At 43.1% G+C, this 19,969-nt stretch overlaps 1 protein-coding gene and 1 long non-coding RNA gene across 2 annotated transcripts in view; one reads left to right on the top strand and one right to left on the bottom strand.

Annotated features, from left to right (window-relative positions):
- CRB1 (crumbs cell polarity complex component 1) overlaps positions 1–19,969 on the top strand; it is a 136,672-nt gene that overhangs the window by 36,219 nt on the left and 80,484 nt on the right. The window contains exons 2-3 of the mRNA XM_064147152.1: positions 5,503–6,087; positions 15,196–15,391. Coding sequence (XP_064003222.1) covers positions 5,503–6,087; positions 15,196–15,391 — 781 coding nt within the window. The remainder of the gene's footprint in view (positions 1–5,502; positions 6,088–15,195; positions 15,392–19,969) is intronic.
- On the bottom strand, positions 1,078–19,122 carry LOC135177334 (uncharacterized). Its single transcript, XR_010303037.1, has 4 exons — positions 19,030–19,122; positions 18,426–18,497; positions 5,753–5,987; positions 1,078–1,204 (listed from the first exon to the last, which is right to left on the bottom strand). It is a non-coding gene; the product is annotated as an uncharacterized LOC135177334 (long non-coding RNA).

The raw sequence follows: 19,969 nt of genomic DNA, 5'->3' as shown, positions 1-19,969 counted from the left end.
CTGAGTCTTTGATTCAGACAGGCTCTAGAAAAAAAACCTCTCCAGACTGTCAGGAAAAATGTATGGATGAGCTTTTGCAAATTACCTGCTTTACAGAGACACACTAGTTTCATTGGCAGGACTTAGAAGTTGCTGTAGCCTTTCCAAAATTCCTGCTCTTTTTAGGTTAACTTTCTCACTAATGTAATGTTACCCTCCTGGGCTCACTTTCCTGCATTTACAACATCCTGAAAATTGTTTTGCATCACTACAGTGGTTTCTGATCACTAATGAGAAGTTGGACTCATGCCTTTTTAGTGCTGATTACCTATATAAGCTCAATCATAGAATCAAGCAGGTTGGAAGAGATCTCCAAGATCATCCAGTCCAACCTAGCACCCAGCCCTATCCAATCAACTAGACCATGGCACTAAGTGCCTCATCCAGGCTTTACTTGAACACCTCCAGGGACGGCGACTCCATTAGTATACAAACTAAGATCACTTTAATGAGTAGCAATAATCTTTTTCTTGGTATTGCTTATATTTAGTAGTTTGTGTCAGTTCCTGTAAATGATGCAGGTACTGACATGGCATTGGTAGTGCTGATGACTTGCCAGTAGGTGGCAAGCTTTACTGCAAAGAAATTTCACTGCCAGCCATCTCATCTGCATCACAAGCATTTAACCACGAGGTAAAATGCTTGGCACTGACTCCTCCTGTAATTAGATTAATGTACTAATGTTTATAAGGAGACTGATAATTACCTCAAGTGTCAGTCAATCTAAATCCAAAGCGATCAGCAGTTTGTTTCCACTTTTCTACTGTTACATACAAGTTTTAAGACTGTCAGAGCACATCACTGCTGAAGTGACCTTAATTGCTAAAGAATGAAAACGTTCCTCTGCACATCTGAGCTAAAACGTTGAGTCCTTTTCACGTTCTTCCTCTTCAGCCTTACCAAATGGCAAGCTCTCCCAAATGCAGAAACATTTCCATCCCACTAGAGTTGTTTCTGCAAACATAGTAGAGAGTATTTGTTAGCCATCAGCTCAAAATGAGCCAGCCTTTGCATCAGACACCACCGTACTCACACACATGGAGGAGTGCATCTTCCACATGCTGTGCTGTGCTTCTTCTCTTGTTTCCACATAGCTCACAATAGCTGAATAGGTTCCTGAATTCAACCTTCCATGTCAGTCTGGGGCAGCAGGGAAATTGAGTCTCTGTGGGCAGGAAGGGAGGTGATGTAAATAACTTAGAAGTGCTCTAACAAGCAGTACAGGATCCAAGTGCTCACATAGTTTAGGAACATGAATTTCCTAGAAACAAACAAACAAACCAACCCAAACCACCATGGGAGTGTCCTGTTGACCTGCATGCAACTGACAACCACAGTATAATTGCATGCCTTTTGATGATTACCTTTTGGAGATGCAGTTTTGCTGCTGAAGCAAAGATGTTGTAGAGCAGCACTAACAAAACCCTCTTGGATCTAGCCCTTAAAGCACAATTAACCTGAAATTCAACAATGATTACATCTCTGCTAAGACCTTTGGAACTCTTGGGTCCTTCAAAACCTATATAGATGATGGCACAGCACATTAGAATGAAGATAACACACCTAAAGCTTTATCACTTGGCTGTAAATTTGTAGGACAAAAGCATCCTCTAGAGAGGATTTGATTTATTGAATTGTCTGTTGACAATTTCCATGTAGGAAATTTGGTTTATAAAAGCCAGAAGATTTTTAGATGCTAGTTAAATAAATCCCTGAAAGGTTTGCCATGTAATCTATTCCCCATCGTGGTGTCAGCTTGGAGACAAGTTGATTGTTTGCTGTAGATTGTGCTTAAGAAGAACTTGGATGCTTGACCTTAGCTCTGGTAGTTTACACAGTGCAATAGTTAGATAACACTATAACTTCAAGTGGGTTTCTTCACATTTGCAATGTTTCTCCTTCATTCATTTTGAATGAATTTTACACAGACAGACAGACTGAAAGGAAATAATCTTTTAAGTTCTGCCATCCCAAGAAAAATGTGGGACACAAAGCTTCCTAAAGAACAGAGTTTTGCTCATTTTAACTGTAATTTATAGACAGCAGAAAACTCTTATCCAGGCTAAAGGAACTAATCATAGAATCATAGGATGTTAGGGGTTGGAAGGGACCTAAAGAGATCATCAAGTCCAACCCTCTCTGCCAGAGCAGGACCATACAATCCAGCAGAGATCACAGAGGAACACATCCAGACAGGCCTTGAAAGTCTCCAGAGAAGGAGACTCCATGACCTCCCTGGGAAGCCTGTGCCAGTGCTCTGTGATCATCACAGTAAAGAACTTCCCCCTTGTGTTGAGGCAGAACCTCTTTTGCTGCAACTTATCACATGGGTATTATGCAAAATTATCTAAAGTAGAACACCAAAACACAAGTGAAGAAGTGTTAAAGAGCAGAAAGGTCTGTGATACTGCAGACCATGGAACAGGTTAGCACACTCCTATGTCCTGAATATTGCATTCGGTGAGAGCTGTGAGCTGAGGGAAGAATGACTGACACTGCATTAGAATGAAATATCTGCTCCCAGTGCAAATCTCAATGGTAAAAGTGTTGGGGAAGGTCATTTTAAAAGCAGGCTAAATCAGAAGTACAATTTTTGTCCTGTTTACTTCAAAGGACAGGAGGTAAGGCTCAAATTCTCCTCCTCCTCCTCAGTGTTTAGCTTGCTTTCTTAAAGCTCTGTCTTAGCCCACAGTAAATAAAGATTATCAAGTCAAAACTATTCCTTTTCTAAATATTTCTCCTTTGTGCTTGTGGTGTATGTGTGAGCATGACAACAACTTAAAACAGCTCAAACAAAACCAGTGCTCAGATTTTACTTACAAATGCAACACCCTGAAAGAAAAAAAAAAAGTTATTTCTATATAATCAGTAACACTACTGTCAGTTAATTTTAAGTCATGATACAACTTTAACTGTCCATGTTACTACACAAAACTCTATTCTGCTTTTTCAAACAAGTATTACTTAGGTATTTGACTCAGTAAGTGTACCTATTAGTGAGCATCAGATACATTCAGATGGGTACTTTTTATTCTCAGAGGCACTGCAGCACCTGTGCACACCTCAAGACAGAAGGCACAAGAACGAAGCACAGATAACTTTTCCAGTCTCACCATTTGTTACTGTAGTGTTATGTGTGTACAGAATCTGTCTTTTTTTTTAAGCTGGTAAAGCTTTCAGAAGCTTTCTTCTTCCACTTCTTCAGAAAAAGAAAACAGAACCAAACCCAGACTAAATTAACTATTAAAATACACAATCTCTGACAATCTCTCCTATGAGGAGAGGCTGAGGGAGCTGGGGTTGTTTAGGCTGAAGAGGAGGCTCAGGGGGGACCTCATTGCTGTCTACAAATACCTCAGGGGAGGTTGTAGCCAGGTGGGGGTTGGTCTCTTCTCCCAGGTAACCAGCAACAGAACAAGGGGACACAGTCTCAAGTTGTGCCAGGGGAGGCCTAGGCTGGATGTTAGGAGGAAGTTTTTGGCAGAGAGAGTGATTGGCATTGGAATGGGCTGCCCAGGGAGGTGGTGGAGTCACCATCCCTGGAGGTGCTCAAGAAAAGCCTGGATAAGGCACTTAGTGCCATGGTCTAGTTGATTGTCTAGGGCTGGGTGCTAGTTTGGACTGGATGATCTTGGAGGTCTCTTCCAACCTGGTTGATTCTATGATATAATGCAACTTTCCTCTTCTAGCCCACTAGTCTTTCCTTTCTGGATCACCATCTTCTTTCCAAAAGGAACATTCAGCTTTATTTCATAAACCCTTGGCCAAGAAATTACTCTTTTAAAATCTCTTTGTTTCCTCCTATGATACAGATATTAATTTTTTTTCTCTAGCAATATGCAAGTTATTTGTTTATAGTTTCACCCTCATATTTTGAGCAATGTCACATAAGGATCACATTAGAAGCCTGATGATGTTCAGATGTCCACTGTACAGCAGAGGTTCTCTTACAACATGGTGAAAATAAGTTGCAAAAGAATGAGTTGTACTGGACAGAATACAGACATGTTGTTAGGGGGACAATTATGCATGATTGCTGCAATTGTACATTTTCATGGCAACAGTTTTGTTTTCTTTTACTAGAAATAACCTTTGCTACTTTCACTGGTTTAATTCTCAGCTGTGGGTTATGAGCAATACTGGTAACAGCTCGCTCCTCCTTGGCTGGGAAGCTGTTGTTATTGTCAGCCAGCCTTTACAGCAGCAAGAGAACACCACCGGGCCTTAATTATTGCCAGGAGCTTGGTTTGTGGAGGGTGCAGAACATGTTTACACCATATTCACCCAGGCTCTCAGAGGTCTATTTTGAATCTGAGATGTTTGGAGAATTCTGTGTGGTGGAAATGTTATACAGCCCTCAAATTACTGTCTTAAACCAGGAAGTCAAAAATCAAAGTGTGTGATGGTACTTGAGCTGTAACTGCTGTATTGGAAATTAAACCATCATGTTTCTAAATCATCTCCCTTTATGTACTTCATTTGAAAATCAAACTGGCCAATAGGCACTAGCACCATTGTTCTGGCCAATGAATTCAAAGCTTTGTGCCTCCTTTGACCATGCAGGCACATTGAGGGCAGCACAAGACACCTGACACATGGTGCTAAACCCCCTAGCCCTCAAGGCTTTGCTCATCTGACTCACTCCCGGACCTCAGCACAACAGAAGGAGGAGAGCCTGGGTTAAATATGCCTGGCAGGATTTATGTCCTACCAGGACAACTGCATCCAAGACACTCAGCTTTGTTGAGACACAATACAAAAAACTTCCACCAAAAAGGAAAACAAAAGGGTATTGAGCTGAAAATATGTTGTTCAACTCCTTTCTCTGGTAAAAAAAAAAATGTACATTTGTCTTAAATATAACTCAATACATTCCATATTGTTGGATATCTGTTGACAACCAGCAATATTAGAATCATAGAATCATAGAATCAACCAGGTTGGAAGAGAACTCCAAGATCATCCAGTCCAACCTAGCACCCAGCCCTATCCAGTCAACTAGACCATGGCACTCAGTGCCTCATCCAGTCCTCTCTTGAAGACCCCCAGGGACGGTGACTCCACCACCTCCCTGGGCAGCCCATTCCAATGCCAATCACTCTCTCTGTGAAGAACTTCCTCCTAACATCCAGCCTATACCTACCCCGGCACAACTTGAGACTGTTGTCTCTGTACTCTTAACAGAGTGTTAAGCAGTCCTGACGCTGCAGACCATGGTTGTTGGAAGAGGGGAGAACAGGAAATTACAACCTATTCATATTTTCATAACTGTTTTCATTTTCCATTTATTACCCTACCACTAATGTGTGTCACACAGTTACCAGCCCTGTGTTCCTCTTAGCAGCCAACAATTAGAGCTGCTGGTTTTGAAGCAGCCTTGTGTTAAAAGAGCTGCGTTTCTTTACCTCTCAGTCACTCCCAATGCTGTGGAAGTCCTCAGGGTGTTCTGTGTTTCCTTTCTAGAGTCACTTTGCACGAGGAATGATTCCAGGTGCCTGTCAAACTCTTGCCAAAAGAACTCTACGTGCGTCACTGGTCACAGAGACGATACCTGCCTTTGTGCAGAAGTGTCAGTGGACAGCGTGGAGGAACTCTGCAACAAAACCTCTGATCCTTGCTTCTCAAACCCTTGTCTTCAAAATGCTACCTGTTTAAGCTCTGCTGGGAACCTCAGCTTTAGCTGTGAATGCCCCGATGGATATCGCGGACCTACCTGTGAAACGGCCACCAGCCCGTGTGACACGAACCCTTGCGAGCACGGCGGCAGCTGCCAAGGCAGCCTGGCTGGGCCCACCTGCCTCTGCAGCGCGGGGTACACAGGTGCTCGCTGTGAGATGGAGCTCGACGAGTGCGTGTCCCAGCCCTGCCACAACGGAGCCGTCTGTACGGATGGGGTTGATGAGTACTCCTGCTACTGTGTCCCAGGCTACCAAGGCAAGCACTGTGACCTGGAAGTGAATGAATGCGTGTCAGACCCGTGCCTGAATGGGGCAATGTGTCTCAACCAGATAGGACAGTATGAGTGCATCTGCCCACTCGGCTACACAGGTAAGCACTACTGAATTGCTTTTTCTTCCCATTGTGGACTGTTGGGAATCACGTTCGGTGGAGCGCTATGGGAAGATGACTCTTTGTTCACCAATATGGTTAGATGGTCAAATCCACTTTATTTCCGTGATACAGTGACTTATATGCATTCTAGCAAGAGGCGTGCTCAGCTTAAGATTGGTTACAGTCAGAGGGTCCAGAGTTACATGTAAGGTGTGCATAGGTTAACTTATCACAACATTCTAAGGGTCAGCCTTCCAGACCACCCACTCCAGCCCCCTTAGTTATCTAGTCTCTGCCCACTGCAGCTGTGTGTGGGGTGCTCAGTTGTTTACATCTCGATTTCCTAGCCTCGCTGGGAACCAAGGACGTTCTCAGCGCCAGTTACCCATGTTTATGACTTTATGTCCTCAACTGGTGAGAAATTCTTCCACAGTGGACTACTACCCTCATGCATGTTCCAAGTTCAGCTCCTGACCAAACACTCAGCTATATCTCTACTGCAACTTTAGATTGGGTTTTGACACCAGCGAGTTACCTCTTTGTTCTCAACTACTGCTATCAGGTAGAGAAGGATTAAAGAGATCTCACATTTGCCAAACCCTACAGAGCCGTTTTGTGAACATTTAGTGACGGCACAGGGCTGGGTTAACTTTCCTTTTAAGATGGGGAGATTCAGACTGGAGGTGAGGAGGAAGTTGTTGAGCATGAGAGTGGTGAGAGCCTGGAATGGGTTGCCCAGGGAGGTGGTTGAAGCTCCATCCCTGGAAGTGTTTAAGGCCAGGCTGAATGAGGCTGTGGCCAGCCTGATGTAGGGTAGGGTGTCTCTGCCCATGGCAGGGAGGTTGGAACTAGATGTTCCTTGTGGTCCCTTCCAACCCTGACTGACTCTATGATTCCATGTCTTCAGAATGCTGTACGTAGGTATGGGTCTTCAGACAAAACCAGTGTTTCACAGGGTTAAACATTAGATCTAATTAGATTTGATTTCTTAATCACAGGATGTCAGGGATTGGAAAGGACCCAAAGAGACCATCGAGTCCAACCCCCCTGCCAGAGCAGGACCATACAATCTATCACAGATCACACAGGAACACATCCAGACAGGCCTTGAAAATTTCCAGAGAAGAAGACTCCACAACCTCTCTGGGAAGCCTGTTCCAGTGCTCTGTGACCCTTACAGTAAAGTAGTTCCCCCTTGTGTTGAGGTGGAATCTCTTGTGCTGTGAACTACAATCATGACAAACTACACTCTCAAGCCTAGGCTTTTCATATTAACTTCCTCTCCTCTGCTTTTTCCAGAAACAGAGGACTCATTTGCATTTAGAACATTAGGTAATATGTAATAAAAGGAAAAGTATTATCAGGTTCTCAAACTGCCCATTTATGGATATTCTCATTTGTTGTCAATATTTTAAGCTACAAGTGTGGTTTCACTTGCCTGCTTTCTCTACTGGAGAGCATATCATTCTTGGAGGAGTCAGCCTCCTTCAAATTTCAAAGCTGTAGTCAGGGGTAGGGCTGCAAGAGGTAGCAGACTGAATCATTAACAGGAGAGAAGGAGAGGCATTTTAGTGATAGATTGCCAGTCAGGTAAGCTAAAAAAAGTGAAAAAAAAAAAAAAAAGAGTCAGAGCAAAAGGAGGGGAAAAACTCAGCGATTGCTCCAAGTGATTCAAATGAATAAGAAATAAGAGATGTGGTTTACCGCTCCAGCCCTAAATCCCCATGCAGGCGAGAAACTCAGAGGTAAAAAGAAGCCTTCCTGTGTCTGACACAGCACTAGTTGGAAGCCAGCCCTTGGTTAATATCCCTCATGAGCCCAGAGAATGTTATTTGAAGGAAGCTTGTTACCTTCCTGCCACCCTGCTGCTGCCAGCGGGTGTCTGAGCCCAGGCCAGCCAAGGAGAAAACTACACAATCGGGGGGAAAGCCAAAGAGCAGAAGGAAGGAAAAACCTATTAACAACCAGCATGGTTACTCTGCAATGATCAGACTCTGCCCAGACCTCCTGTTGGATTCAGGAAGCTGTATTTGTTTAACTGGCACTGTTAGTGGGGTCCAGGCCTGGATTCATAGCCCAGGAACGGGGTTTGAAAGAAACAGAATATACACCTTAGAGACAGCACATGCAGCTTACAGACAAAGAGAGGGAAAGCATAATAATACAGCAAAGCCCAAACGAAAAGAAATGAAGATTTAGACCAAACTGCTGGAGGAATCTTGCTCTGCTTGAGCTGCTGCACTTTCATCACAAAGTTCTGCTGTTTCCTGGGCTGATGCTTTCTGCTTTCACCAAAAATGAAGCAGTGACACCAAGTGCTCCACGCTTAGCACAAGCTGAGTTAAGAAATAAGGAGAGAACCAAAGAAGAGGTCTAAAAGACAAAGCAGAAGAGGTTGCAGTGTTTGACATACAACTCTGACTTTGCTTAGAGCAGCAAAGTGACTGACCCTAATAATTCTAGAGAGGAAGAGGACTGTTATTTCAGCAACAAAACACCAGCTTTTAAAGGCTACTTAACAAAATGATTTATCAGAAGCATTCTTTTTTTGTTGTTTTCTGCACCTTGCTGTGAGTTGTACTTAATGTAAAAGCCAGAGGGATTACTTGGGGATTAATGCCCTGAGGTGTCCCTACTGGTAATAAAGACTCTCATTTAATCTGTCAGGGGATCTTGCCAATCATTATTATTGTGGCCTGATATAATGAATTACTGGGGGAAGTCATCCAGCCTCATCTCATTTCCCCATGATGCTAAAAAAAAGCTTATATGTTGCCTGATACGTAGCTAGAGAATGCACAGTAAATCCACAGCAGTGATGTTAACCAAATGCTTGTGTTACTGGCTGCAGTTGCTACTTGTTTTGTGGACTATGACTGCTATTTTGTATGATTGGTGTGCTGCAGCTCTTCTTAAAATAGCTGAGAAATGTCACACGTAATTCTTACACAAATGGAAGAGGTTAGAATGCACCAAGAGCCAAATACTGGCAAACACAGCATGGAATCTGCAGTTCCTATGATAATGTCCTGCACGTGTGACATTATTTACAAGACATGTGTCACACAGCTGTTAAATAATGAAGCTCAGGCAGATTGTTGAAGTTTTGCTGGCTACCTTAATCAGATGCTTTTTTTTTTGTGCCACTGAAAATTGCACTTGCTTTTAATTCACCCCAACAGAGCATAGTGCAAGATCCTGCTAGCTAGGTACATTAATTGCCTTGCTGGCGCAGCAGAAGCCAGTCCTCCATTGCCAGTGAACATTTCAGTATCAGCTATGAGGGGTGCATGGCAGTTCCAAAACCTAGTCTTAGCCCAAGACAACAGCCACAGTACGTGTCTAGGTGACAGACAAAGCATGTGCCAGGGGCTAAACTCATTCTTCACACAATACCTTTTACTATGATGTAACCATATCTGGGATGACTTCTGTATGGCATAAGGAAATTACTCCTGATATATCTTTAAGTTCTCATGCAGTATTCTTAGTAATAATATATACACCATGCAAATATTTTGAGTAGATGTATCACAAGGCACTTAGAGGCAAGCAGAGTAAGAGCAACCTCTACCATTGTACCTCAAGTACAGACCTCACTTTCCAACAAGCTGACAGCAGTATCATTGTGTATATCAACAGTAAACAATATTGTTCATCCAACAGCAGTTGCCAATGAAGTCAAAAGCCTGTTTCCTTCCTTAGCTTTCGTGTTTTGTGACAGCACTCCCCACCTTGCACTTTACCTGCCTGACAGGAAGATTCAGCCAAGGTTATGAGCTCTGCTGCTATTCCTAAGGACAAGATTGTGATGTGAGAGGGGCCCAGCAGTTCTGGCTACATGTCAAAGGGTTTGCAAAGTAAAGATTAGCAGGGAGGGGGCACCTACATCCAAAGTGGGCTTGTAGCAGTTCATTTGCCATTGGAATGGGCTGCCCAGGGAGGTGGTGGAGTCACCATCCCTGGAGGTGTTTAAGAAAAGCCTGGATGAGGCACTTAGTGCCATGGTAAAGTTGATTGGACAGGGCTGGGTGCTAGGTTGGACTGGATGATCTTGGAGGTCTCTTCCAACCTGGTTGATTCTATAACTTCACAGTGCTGAAACCTCTGATTTGATTTGGCCCTGTTGTTCTCCTCCAACTGTATCTGTGTGTTGCAGTGCTGTGAAACCTAGAACAAGTTACATCTGTGCATGCATACAGGTAACTGGTGGTTAGCATAGACCTGCGTGCAGAAAGGAAAAGCCTCACTCTAAGAAACCAAACACCTCCTTCTGTCTAAATTTTTATGAACTCTCTTCCTGCCCCTTCAAAGCTAATGCTTAGAAAATAGCTATCTGACACTCTCCAGCCAGATGACAGCACCTAACATTGCTGTGTACAGACTGAGGAATTTGGAGAGTCCTCTATACCCTGCCATGCCTGAGCATAGCATTACAGTGCAGGACAGCAGAAGGGATGACTTGGCTACTAATTTCCAGTCATGCTAAGAACTTTCAGATCCTTTTTGGAACTACACTGAGCCTGCAGACCCCTAGCATCTTTGAGCAGAAGGTGATTTGACTGCATATCTGTAGGCAGGCAAGTTCAAAAATGTTGGCTGTATTTCTTTCATCCTTGCCTGCATTTATGTTTTATTGACCGGGGCTGTACAAAGAAGTGCACAGTAGGACTCGTTTGAAAAGCAAGTGGGATAAGAAATAATTTTGGTTCTTCAAAGAAACCACAAAAGTTATAAATATAACTCGTATCCACCTTCTTATTCCTTCAATTCAAACCACTTGTGCAGCTGGCTATCTGCTGAAATACCTTGCCTGCTCTTCATATGCCTTAGCTCTTACAATCATAGAATCAACCAGGTTGGAAGAGACCTCCAAGATCATCCAGTCCAACCTAGCACTCAGCCCTATCCAGTCAACTAGACCATGGCACCAAGTGCCTCATCCAGTCTTTTCTTGAACACCTCCAGGGACGGTGACTCCACCACCTCCCTGGGCAGCCCATTCCAATGCAAATCACTCTCTCTGCCAACAACTTCCTCCTAACATTCAGCCTAGACCTCCCCTGGCACAGCTTGAGACTGTGTCCCCTTGTTCTGTTGCTGGTTGCCTGGGAGAAGAGACCAACCCCCACCTGGCTACAACCTCCCTTCAGGTAGTTGTAGACCGCAATGAGGTCCCCCCTGAGCCTCCTCTTCTCCAGGCTAAACACCCCCAGCTCCCTCAGGTTCTCCTCATAGGGTTTATGTTCCAGGCCCTTCACCAGCTTTGTTGCCCTTCTCTGGATACATTCCAGTATCTCAACATCTCTCTTGAATTGAGTGGCCCAGAACTGGACACAGTACTCAAGGTGTGGCCTGTCCAGTGTTGAGTACAGGAGAAGGATGACCTCCCTCATCCTACTGGCTCTAGCTCCATGCAAGAGTTGTTGCAAGGGCTGTTGGTGCCCTGTTTTCTTCCTGGCATACGATGTTTGGCACACAGCATATTTATGACAGAATGTTAGACCGAGGTGCAAATGCAGATCGAATCTTTTCATCTCTCTTCTTCACATATGAAAAAGCCTGACAGCAGATTCAGTAGAGGCTAGGAAGGAGCCCCCCCACCCCCCCCGCCCCATTTGCATGGCACATCGCATTGGCTGCATGCATTAGACAGAGAGAAGTTTTCTTCTGAGGCAACATTGCCGAAGGCAGGTTACTAGGCTTGATAGACTAAAGACGTGAACCAAAACAACAACGCTGTGTGCTCATGTTAATCACCAGGCTGTTCTCGGGCCTGTAGTTTTAAATTGGGCTGAACTGAGGAGCAGAGGAGCAGGGCTTGTTTTGTCACATGATTCTTAGTGTGCGCAGTAAGCTGTTAACAAGCTCTGGCAGATTTACGGTCACTAGACATACTTCTGCAAACACACTGTTTACCATTACAGCGAATTCACAGGGCAATGACCACAGAGGGATTGCTCACTATGGCTGGATGTAATGTACATTATCATAAAGCCGTAAAAGAGAGTTCCTGGGCTGGGCTCTCGCGGCAAGCTCCTGCTGAAAATAGCGGCTAGCTGAGCAGTGAACCTTAAACTGCAGGCACGGGACTGGTGACTTCACCCATCCAGTGTTCAATGTGTGGTCTCAAGGAACTATAAAACATACTCTTTAAAATTACAGTGGTAATATTTCATAACTATGGGAAAGATGAACTTGCACTTTAATGCTCAAACACAACAAAAAACAGTGCCAAGCTAACATCCTTTACTTTTCCCTTTCCTTTCCCCTTTCCTTTCCTTTTCCCTCTTTCCTTTCCCCTTTCCCCTTTCTTTCCCCCTTTCCCCTTTCTTTCCCCCTTTCCCCTTTCCTTTCCCCTCCTTTCTCCTTTCCCTTCCCCTTTCCTTTCCTTTCCTTTCCTTTCCTTTCCTTTCCTTTCCTTTCCTTTCCTTTCCTTTCCTTTCCTTTCCTTTCCTTTCCTTTCCTTTCCTTTCCTTTCCTTTCCTTTCCTTTCCTTTCCTTTCCTTTCCTTTCCTTTCCTTTCCTTTCCTTTCCTTTCCTTTCCTTTCCTTTCCTTTCCTTTCCTTTCCTTTCCTTTCCTTTCCTTTCCTTTCCTTTCCTTTCCTTTCCTTTCCTTTCCTTTCCTTTCCTTTCCTTTCCTTTCCTTTCCTTTCCTTTCCTTTCCTTTCCCCTTTCCCTTGCCTTTCTCCTTTTTCCTTTCCCTTCCCCTTTCCTTTCCCCTTTCTTTTCCTTTCTCCTTTCCCTTCCCCTTTCCTTTCCCCTCTTTTTCTTTCATTTCCCCTTTTCCCTCTTTTTCTTTCATTTCCTTTTCCCCTCTTTTCTTTTTTTCCTTTCTTTTTCTCTTTCCTTTTCTCTTTTTTTTCTCTTTCCTTTCCTTTTTTATTTTTTATTTTCTTTTCCTTTTTCCCTTTCCTATCTTTTCCTTTCTCCTTTCCCTTCCCTTTCTCCTTTTTCCTTTCCCTTCCCCTTTCTTTTCCCCTTTCTTTTCCTTTCTCCTTTCCCTTCCCCTTTCCTTTCCCCTCTTTTTCTTTAATTTCCCCTTTTCCCTCTTTTTCTTTCATTTCCTTTTCCCCTCTTTTCTTTTTTTCCTTTCTTTTTCTCTTTCCTTTTCTCTTTTTTTTTTCTCTTTCCTTTCCTTTTTTATTTTTTTCCTTTCTTTTCCTTTTTCCCTTTGCTTTTTCCCTTTCCTCCCCCTAGCATTTCAAGATATTTAACCATAATATAAACATGTATTTTTCATTTTGGTTTTAGTTTGGGTTTTTTTTGTTTTTTTTAAACAAGTTGCTACATTCAAAGGGCAAAAATAAATTATCAATCAAGAAACAGTGCTGAGTTTAGCAGTCTTGGTGTTTTGAGAAAGATCACAGAATCACAGAAACATGCTGGTTGGAAAAGCCCCTTAGGATCACCAAATCCAACCTACTCTACAAGATTCACCTGAAAGAATAGCCCCAGGCACCACATCCAAGTTACCTTTAAGCACATCCAGAGTCCGTGACTCAACCACCTCCCTGGGCAGCCCATTCCATTCTTTGGAAGAAGTTTTCCTAAGATGGTCTCAGTTAGAATGTACAAATATCACAGCCAGACAGAGATGGCAAAACCAGCCCAATGGAGTCCTAAATTACCTGTTAAGATAACACCCACTACCAAAATGTGCCTGTTCCCATCTTTTGAAAGCCTGTTCCACCATCCTGTACTGAAACCTTCATCTGTTCATAGAAAAGGGAACCCATTCTCAGGGCTGCAGATTCTCTTTCAACTAGGTAGTTCTTCTGAAAACTATTTGCATGCCACTGCCACTTGGTAATTCAAATAAAAGATAGGGAAATTCAGTTAAAAGCAAATGCTTTGTTATAATTTGCCATTTTGCACCTGTTTTGTGGCTGATGTTGATAACTGATTTGTTAAAACAAATTGACTTGGCAGGTGAAAATTATTTTTTAAAGTATCACTCTGTGATCCAAAATACTAAATAAATGAATAAGGAGATAAAACCCTGAAATAATCAAAGCTGTGAGGCATTATGGAAATTTCTTAGTGTTTCCTACACTTAACTACCAACCATCATAAATATCTGTAAACTAATATTAGAGCTGATTTAATTCCATCACTTATCCCTAAAGTGAGGAAGAACAGCTTCAAGATTCTGTTTGAGCCCCTCAATTCAAGAGAGATGTTGAGATACTGGAATGTGTCCAGAGAAAGGCAACAAAGCTGGCGAGAGGCCTGGAACACAAACACTATGAGGAGAGCCTGAGGGAGCTGGGGGTGTTTAGCCTGGAGAAGAGGAGGCTCAGGGGGGACTTCATTGCGGTCTACAACTACCTGAAGGGAGGCTGTAGCCAGGTGGGGGTTGGTTTCTTCTCCCAGGCAACCAGCAATAGAATAAGGGGACACAGTCTCAAGTTGTGCTGGGGGAGGTCTAGGCTGGATGTTAGGAGGAAGTTGTTGCCAGAGAGAGTGATTGGCATTGGAATGGGCTGCCCAGGGAGGTGGTGGAGTCACTGTCCCTGGAGGTGTTCAAGCAAAGCCTGGATGAGGCACTTGGTGCCATGGTCTAGTTGACTGGCTAGGGCTGGGTGCTAGGTTGGACTGCCTGATCTTGGAGTTCTCTTCCAACCTGCTTGATTCTATGATTCTATTGCAACACAACATTTACACTTTTTAATTTTAAAAAAAGAATCAAGCAATAAGTCAGAGCTAAAAAGACAGAACTCCAATGAATTCAATTAGGTGTGCAGCTCCAAAAGAACTTTCCTGAGTCTGTCATTTCCATATTATATAAATAGGGTAGTAGCACGGTTTGAATAATCTCAGATTAGTTTGTTCTGTTTCCATGGTCAAGCTAACACAAAAAGTTATTATTTTACGTGTTCTTGTGAATAACAGCTACTTTGTTCCTTTGTAAATTCTCCCAGTCCTCAAAAAAAAACCCAGTCTGGCAGCCAATATTAAGGAAAAAAACACTTAAAAATAGGCAATTGCTTAAAAAAATAGTACTAAGTATGTGAACATTATACTTAAACCAGCCCATACTGAGGTCTCCAAAATGAACTATCTCCTAAGTTTGAGGGTAAGTAGTTTTCTTTGCTTTTAAAGGAATAAACTGTGAGCTGGAAATGGATGAATGCTCATCACAGCCGTGCCTGAACAGTGGGACCTGCCACGATTCCCTGGGGAGCTTCACCTGCTTCTGTGCACCAGGCTTCCTTGGCCAACTCTGTGAAACCAACATTGATGAATGTGTGAGCCAGCCGTGCCTCCACGGGGGACAGTGCACGGACCACGCCAATGGGTAGGTCTGATACAGCTGGGTGCTGCTAATGTGCTCCTCTGTTTACAGATGGGAATGCTTAGGAAGAGTCTGCACTGCCAGGGAGCTGATTTCATTTCACACTGGGGATTTCAGCTCAAGAGGGACATAGAGCTGACTGAGAGAGTCTGGTGCAGAGCCACAAAGATGATCTGGAACATCTCTCTTATGAGGAGAGACTAAGGAAGCTGGGGCTCTGCAGCTTGGAGAAGAGGAAACTGAGAGGTGACCTCATTCATGTTTATAAATAAGTAAAAGGTGAGTGCCAAGCTCTGCAGCTTGGAGAAGAGGAAACTGAGAGGTGACCTAATTCATGTTTATAAATAAGTAAAAGGTGAGTGCCAGAAGGAATGGAGCCAGGCTCTGCTTGGTGATGCCCCAATGGCAGGACAAGGGGCAATGCCTGGGAGCTGAGGCATAGGAAGTTCCACGGAAACACAAGGGTGTTTTTTCACTGTGAGGGTGAGGGAACACTGGAACAGGCTGCCCAGGGATTTGTGGAGTCTCCTTCTCTGGAGATATTCAAAACCCTCCTGGATGCATTCCCTTGTGATCTGGTGTGGATGATCCTGCTCTGGCAAGGCGGTTGGACTGGAGGATAATGTTTCAAGGTCCCTTCCAGTCCCTGACATTCTGTGATTTTACTCCTTTGTTCTGCACTGAATTCAGTTTAATCTGAGAAATGATTAAAGAATGTAAGACTGGTCTCAGAGCCAATAAGACAACAAAATGGTTATGGAAAAAACAGACCAAAACATTGATCTCACCTTTGTACTTTAAATATTTAAAATGTGTTGTTTGTCTGGCCCTGAGGATTGTCACTTAGAGATGAATTCTGGTTTAGCACTCGTCAAACTTCAGCTTCCAAGAAAGATGTGAGAGTGCATAAAACTGAATTTGCCAACAGCAGCTACCTGCACTGACAGGCAGAATCAGTGGAAAAGAGAGGCAGAGGAAACCTGCAATAAAATACTAACCACAGTAATAGATATCATTAGGAAATGTGTCAGGAACTTCACAGGCAAGTACAACAACAGCTCCTTATTCAAAACAACCTGCACTCCATGGCCAAAGAAAAAATAATATACAGAGAATACATGACAACAGAAAAAGAGAGCTTCTCCACCTACTGTTCACAGCCCTGCACAGAGAGCCAAACACAGCCTTGGCAATCAGAGATCTGGCATTCATTCACTGGGGCTGGCTCTGCATACTCAACATGAGATTCCCAAACTAAAACCACATATGTATAAACTCAGTCTGAAAGTTCCTCAGTGTATTCACCAGTGTAGTATCTGCATATTTCCCAGTTTTCATAAAGCACTTTTGAAGATTTCAGTGCCCCAGAAATCATTCCAAAAGTCAATTCAGCAAGAAGCATGTTTGCCTTGACTGCAAGATGCAAGAGACCATGTTCCTGGAATGAACTTTTGTACAGTGTGGTAAGGTGGCACCAACCTTGTGGAGCTCTTTTTCAGCAGTGCTGAATGACTCTGAACAAGACAAAGCAATTTACTCTTTCCCAGTGTAGCTAAAGCATGACAGCAGGGACAGGGAGCTCACCTTGCACCTAATTAGTTCACCACAGACCCACTTAGTGACCTCCAAGCCTTTTGAGGATAATGCATGAGATGAGCAACTGGGATCCTCATTCAGACCAGACTTAATCCTACTCATATTTCTCCAGCTTTTTAAGCTGAGGTATGTGTAAGAGCAAATTTAATTGGCTTGTAATACTGCAGGATATCTGAGGTTCTTACCACATTTGTTACATGATGAAAAGGGCTGGACAACAAAGCAATTCAAAGCAGAAGAGTGTCCAGCCATTTCCTTTCTTTTCTGCACTTTTTGGCCTAGATAAAGAACTGTAGTCTTTAAGCAGTAGTTTTCTGACTGATGCTACAGTACAGCTGAGGCTTTTGTGTATGATGCCAGCTCTCACAGAAATGTGCCATGCAACAGATGTAGCATGCAAAGCCACACATGCAAACACCAAATTATTTCCCAAATTTCAGACTGACCTTCCAGTGATCTTCCATAGATGCAACAGAGTGGAACTTGGTATCCAAAAAAAAAAAAAAAAAAAAAAAAACAGCTTCACATTATTGTACACTTATTCAAACTCAACAAGAGGTGCCTTAGTTGGAGCAACAAAACCAGATGTGCACGAGCACAAAGGATACTTCTGCATGCTCCAAGCCTTTTTTCCATCAGAAAAATTCCCAGGACCTTCAGTGTTCTTTTCACTGTGTAGAAAGAACATCTGCACATATTGCTTTCTGCATATTGTGAGAACATTGAGCAAGAAGGCCCAAAATACCTTAGGTAGAGTATCTAAGAGTATCTTAATAGAAAAAGGCATCCGAGTATCTTAGTAGAAAAAAAGGCATCTGCCTGCTCAGTCGTAGCTTGCCCACAAGCAGGACACCCTCCAGAATCTCTGAACATCGTCAGCAATGTCAAACACTTGAGGATACCTGAGAAAAACAGTACCCAAGTGGGGCTTCACTTTAGGCAGTGAGTTGTGGGTATTCCTCACTGCTCTGTGACTCTCAAAAGTCTCAAAAGAAAATGAGCATGGACTAAGGCAGAAACAAAATCTTTCACCACAAAGCTGAGGAGCACCAAACTGAAGACACATGGAAGAAATGTGTGAAAAATACAGCAGAAGAAAGAGACTTCTGTTTTGAGAACATACCTTGGAATGAAAATTCTTTTTCTCATTCACATCTTCCTCATTACTTTTTATATCTGAAATTCAAATGCCCTCTGCTCTAAGTCATCTCTGACTTTAAGAACTATCCATGCACTAGTAATAAACTGGCCTGCCAGAAGTTTCTGCTTGTGTACACTTAAATAGCGCAGTAGAAAGTCCACATCTTTTAGTCTGTAAGACTGCAGAAGCAGGTTGTTCTCTGATCTTCCCTTATGTTCAACCATTTCACTTTCTCTCTGTGTATTTAATCCAAGCCCAAGACTTGGGCATTGAGCACAGAAACTATCAAGTTCTGCTTACCTCTTGTGATGGTTTGGGTGCTACCCACCTCCCCACACTTAAGAAAAACCACTCAGACTAGGCTCAGTCGATCTGGAAATTGAATGAATGACGCTTTATGTTTACAGCTTAGCACAACATACCAGCAGATATTTACAATATATATAGCTATAGACAGAGATGTGCAAGTTAAAAAAGCAATACAGAAACACAACAGCCCTCCCAGAAACCAAAGTCCTCAAGAGGGGCTCCCAACCACCCTTCCACCTTCTCCCCACCCCTCTACCTTACCCCAGACTTTGCCTTACGCTCAAGGTGAGTTGGGAGGGTCGGCCAGGGGGGTTAGTTTCTCAGTTCTAATTTAAATTCCCAGAGACTCAAATATATATATTTGATAGAACCAATAACAATTTATAGAGTGCCCTTCCCTCTTCCCCCTTCTTTCCCAAAAGAAAAGAATTAGATGTAGAGAGAGGAAAGGTAAGCACACCCAAATAAATAAATCTCACTATGATTTGGAAGTTAAAAGAATAAAAGTTTAACAATAAATTAAAAAGGTATCTGAGGTAAGGAAGGTACAAAGGTACAGGGAAGGGAAAACAAATACAAAATGTGTAAATACAACCTGATTTTGATGGCAGTGGGTTTGCTCGCTTCGTGGGTGATGGCCATGTGGTAAAAACAAAGAGGGCCAGGAACAGGATGGTGATGCTGCTAAGCAGGGAGGCAGAGAGAGAGAGAACAGAAGCTCCCCCTGCTTTTATGGACCTTTAGATAGGAAGAGGGAGTGGGCTAACCATCACCTGTTAGTGTTCTGACCCACCCCTGGGGAGGGGTCAAGAGCACCTAAGGTCAGGTTCAAGGTCACTCCCCCTGGAGGGTTAACCCTGTACAGTTAGGAAGCAGATGGATTAGTTACACAGCAGGTTAGGTTAGAGAGAAGTTCATGCAGCCCCAGAGACATAGAGAGGCTCCATTATCTATGTTTATGTTCTTGTTTTTATCCATCTCAGCAAGCCTATGAGTGCAGTAGACATCACCATTGTTTCCTTTTCACAGCCTATCATCTAATTTGTCTCACCAAAATACCCCAGCTAGCTTCAAACAAACACACCTCTTGTTCAGTAAGATTCCTCATGGCTGCTATTGTATAATAACCAGCACGTCATTTTAATGCAAAGTAAAAACAGATATAGGGAAAATTTTGGGTTTGATCCTTATTATTATTGTACAAAACTCATCCATGCATGCATATTTAACCTGGCTATCCTGCAAAGGCCAATCTTTTCTTATGACACTTACAAGGTGGTGTTGTGGAGGCAGGGAATTAATGTGGCCGAGTCAGGAATTTTATACAAAATGTTGCGGAGGGCAGGAATTAATATGTGGCCGAGTCGGGAATTTATCAAAAATAGATATTTTTTATTTTCCCAAAAACCCGCCCCCACAACTATATATACAAAGATTAATTTAGTTTGATAAGCAGATTCAGTTGCATGAGAATTAATCTACCAGGATACCATCAATAATCTGACCATATTGGAAGTCAGAAGTTGGAAAAGGCG

Source organism: Pogoniulus pusillus, chromosome 8, assembly GCF_015220805.1.
Source record: "Pogoniulus pusillus isolate bPogPus1 chromosome 8, bPogPus1.pri, whole genome shotgun sequence".
NCBI lineage: Eukaryota > Metazoa > Chordata > Aves > Piciformes > Lybiidae > Pogoniulus > Pogoniulus pusillus.
This window is presented reverse-complemented; position numbering and strand designations above follow the sequence as displayed.